Below are 3997 nucleotides of genomic sequence, written 5' to 3'. Positions count from 1 at the left end.
ATATATTTATTTTATTATAAAGAGTGATGATCACAACATAATAAATGTGATGCTATTATTTATAAATAAAAATTATTAATAAAAAAATGCGAAAAAGTTTTTATTTTAGTATATGAGGATATGTATCAAGACATAGTACATTCTGTGTAAAAAGTAACTGGAATTTATCATTTGAAAACACCCGTAAAGATACTGTGACTTTACAGTCGTGTCTGATTTGAGATTTGAGCGCTATCTTTTACTAAATGTGTTTAAATAAACTGTTTTTATAATTATAATTTTGACACTCCAGAAATTTGCCCCATTTGACTTTATTTTGTTCCCAAAACTAAAATTACCGCTTCGAGGAAGGTATTTTTAACTGATTGCTGGCCTAAAAGAAATTTCGCCGAAGGATTTAAAGACCTTACCTTAAGTAACCTGTAAAAAATTATATATGAGGCATATGCTATACAAGTGTGCAATTTGGAATGTTACTTTAATTAATATTGTTAACTTTGAAAAAATGGTGACTTAGAAGTCAATCCCTCCATTTACAAAATGTATGAACAAATGTATAATATTGCACGAGCCAAACAAAAAGATTGTTTATGCGAAAAGTTTGTCTTATAGTGTTCGAAGAGAGCTAAATATTTGAACGATCTATTTAGCTTTCTAAATGTTCCTTTTGTATGTTACGTAGCTAGCAGGATTATTGTAGTTTTTAAAGCCTTAAGCGAACCGTTCTTACAACAAAGGCTGAAAAGTAGGGTTAAGCGCTAGTAAAGGTGTATTGCACTTGATAGGGTCTACGTTATGTGAAATTTTTGGCACAGTATATAAATCAAGATATTTTCTATAAGATAAAGCCAACTGTTACAAGCTAGGTATAGTACAGCTGGTTTTTTTATTATGTGTCATGTTGCACAAAAAGAGATATGTAAAAATAATTGTGATTAAAAATCTCTGAAATTTTTTTTTCAGTTTATTAAATTTTATTACAAAACTGTTTATTAATGTTTTGTAATAACAATTATACCTCGTGATAAAAAGTTAAAATCACTCTAATAAGATAACGAAGTTTCGCATAATTAAGTTTGACTCATTAATAGTGCCATAAAAAGATTAAACGAATAAACAAATGGAGAACAATATGTAAATATTATTTACTTTATATATATATATATAGTAATATTATTAACTTAAACTTATAGTTGTACTTTGTGTATTATAATTAGGTTGAAGTTATAGTTTTTTCCTATACTTTTAAATATATTAAGCCAACAATGGCAAACTTAGATCTATTTTGGTTGGTAAAGCTTTTACAATAAGAATTTATAAATTTATTACATTAATTACGGTTAATTTCAGCAGAATGCGTTTACAAAATCCAAATATTTGAATATAATATTCTTTATTTTATATGTAATTATATATAATCTATAAACTAATATAATCTATAATTAATCTATTTATAAATAATTATTTGATATTCTACTTAAAAGTGGGAGAGAAAGAAGTATCACTCTTATAAAATAATTAGTTTTATGCAGTTGGAATAATTACTAAAAGAAAGGATTAAGGAAGATCAATCAATCCAAGAAGATCAATTCTTGGAATGTATTTCAATATTTGAGGCCGGAGTGAATAACTATTTAGTAGTTGTAGTATTTTACAAATAAATTTTTTTATTTTTAATTGGTACATAATTAAAATATTTGTATCTACCAAATATCGTAAAATTTTGACAGTATATTAGTGGCCTGTGTAATTTCCAATAAATATAGAGTTTTAAAAAGATATGTTCAGTTCCGAACGTACTGTATATAATCCGTGATGCTATCAACAATTCTCATTTTAATTGTTACTTATTGTTTTATTATATTAATTTTTATATTGGTTGACTAATTGTTAATATCAGTTTCTTCGTTTACTCTAACCGAATTGTCATTTATACTAGTTATTTCGGATCATAAAGAATATAATTATTTGTTGAATAATATTTTACAACTGCTTTTAAAAGAGCTACTACCTGTTGACTGTTTCAACAGACTATTCTTAAGCCTATATATTGAATTATGCTGAGTTTCTTGTATACACATTTTCTTCAATAATAATAATAGGATTTTCCTCAAATAACAATCCATTAGAAATTTTATACTTAATATTATTTACTATTAGATCAATACAGGTATGAACAAAACCTTACCTTCCGTATGTTCATATTTTCACAATTTGATCGAAGGTGTATCAAAAGTATTTCGATATAAGATATATGCTATAAGATTCTTTTATCGCTTGAATATGCTCTAACACCGATCTTATATGCTGTGATGTTTATACGATAAGACTTGATACTAATATTTTAAGAATACATGTCCTTACCAATAAAATTTCCATTCTCTTTCATTCATTCGGCTTCTGGCTCTTATTTCACTGATAAAATTGGTAAAATATTTAAAAAATATTAAAGAATAAAGAACTTACTTTTTTGTTAGTGATTGTAAATATTTATTTTTGGAAACATTTATTGCTTCCCATTTGCGACCGAACACTTCAATTCAAAACTTGAACTGATTTGTTTTAATGACTTCAAGATTTTTTTACAAATATGTATACATATATATTATTATTTATTATTATTTATTATTATTTATTATTATTTATTATTATTTTTAGGGGATGTGGCACTGCGACCGGCGGGTCTATTGTGCCCCCTTTTGGGCTTAGAGTAGGTCTTTAAGCCCTGTTGCGTCAATAAAAAGTAGTATAGAACCTACTTTACAGAGTTTGCATATATTTTATATTATATGTACATTTTTATTTCCTGAACACTACCCTATTCTTAATTTCTCTGATTACAGTATCTTGGGCTAAAATAAATATTTTATGAATTAAATAACTTAGATAATAAATAAAAAATGTGGGCTTAGAAAAATTCTTAAAAAATTGGCACAATTTAAAGCATATTTTTAATTTAGGTAATTTTTATATCTCTGAACATCGGTCAACATTATTGTTTTTGTCAAGATTGTATTATTTGATTTAATCATCTACTTAATTTTAATTGTACTCGAATATCAGTCAATAAAGAACATATTAATTTCTTAATTTAATTAAAAATTTAATTTAATTTTTTATTAATTTAAAATTTGAAATTTTTATTAATTTTTTTTATGAATCTTTTTTATGTTCTTTGTTACTTTTGTCGCAAGAGGTGAGATTAATGACACAGCAATAAAGACGTCAAAATTTTTAAAATTATCCCCAGATTTAATATAAAATACCATGTGTTACGAGTATATTTACCTATTAAAAGTGAGTTTATGATTTTGGAAAAAAGTAGTATAAAATTTTGTTTCTTTTTCTTAAAAAATAGTTGCATTAGGTAAAATTCTTCAGGGTGCCTAGAGAACGGCTCTCGTCTCTATAAAGCTTTGAACGATATAAGTAGAGTAAATCTTACCTGTTTAATTATTATGTTGAGGCTAGTTGATTCAGTGCACTTGAGCACTTTATCTCTCTATTAACTGCGAGGTTTCTTCATAACCACTCTCTACGCCTTGACTGGTTTATTGTTTATCACATTATCAGACTAAGCAATAATTGACCTCAGATCTGCAGGAGCCTGTTACCATTCTGAGATTCGATAACGCGGTGTTGGTAAGCCTGCTTAATATTTCATAGTTTTTTAATAAAGAATTTTCTGTAAAATTTAGCGAAGTTATTATAATGAAAAAGTAATTATAAAGCTATATATAGTAAATATGAGTTAATATTTGAAGCTTTCTTATTTCATTGTTTGCGTAAGCGTCTCTTATAACTTTTTTGCAATTGCTTAAATTAAAAACTGAATCACATCAAGTTGGTAATATTATTTTTTTGATGTAACAAATTAAAATCATGAGTAATTTGTTGAAAGTAACTTTAATATCGCTGGCGCAACCTTGTATTTTTAATTATAATTTTTCTCAGTGTTTTTTTATGCTAATACGAGTATTTGTGAGTAAGTGATGCA

General features: G+C 26.0%; 1 protein-coding gene across 1 annotated transcript in view; it reads left to right on the top strand.

Moving 5' to 3' along the window:
- The first annotated feature begins 540 nt into the window (after positions 1-540).
- LOC119666369 (probable glucan 1,3-alpha-glucosidase) overlaps positions 541-3997 on the top strand; it is a 4297-nt gene continuing 840 nt past the window's right edge. The window contains exon 1 of the mRNA XM_038075650.1: positions 541-599. Within this exon, the coding sequence (XP_037931578.1) occupies positions 541-599 (59 nt within the window). The remainder of the gene's footprint in view (positions 600-3997) is intronic.

This window comes from Teleopsis dalmanni, chromosome 1 (genome assembly GCF_002237135.1).
Source record: "Teleopsis dalmanni isolate 2A chromosome 1, ASM223713v2, whole genome shotgun sequence".
NCBI lineage: Eukaryota > Metazoa > Arthropoda > Insecta > Diptera > Diopsidae > Teleopsis > Teleopsis dalmanni.
Note: the sequence above shows the minus strand (reverse complement) of the source record. Positions and strands in the feature narration are given on the sequence as shown.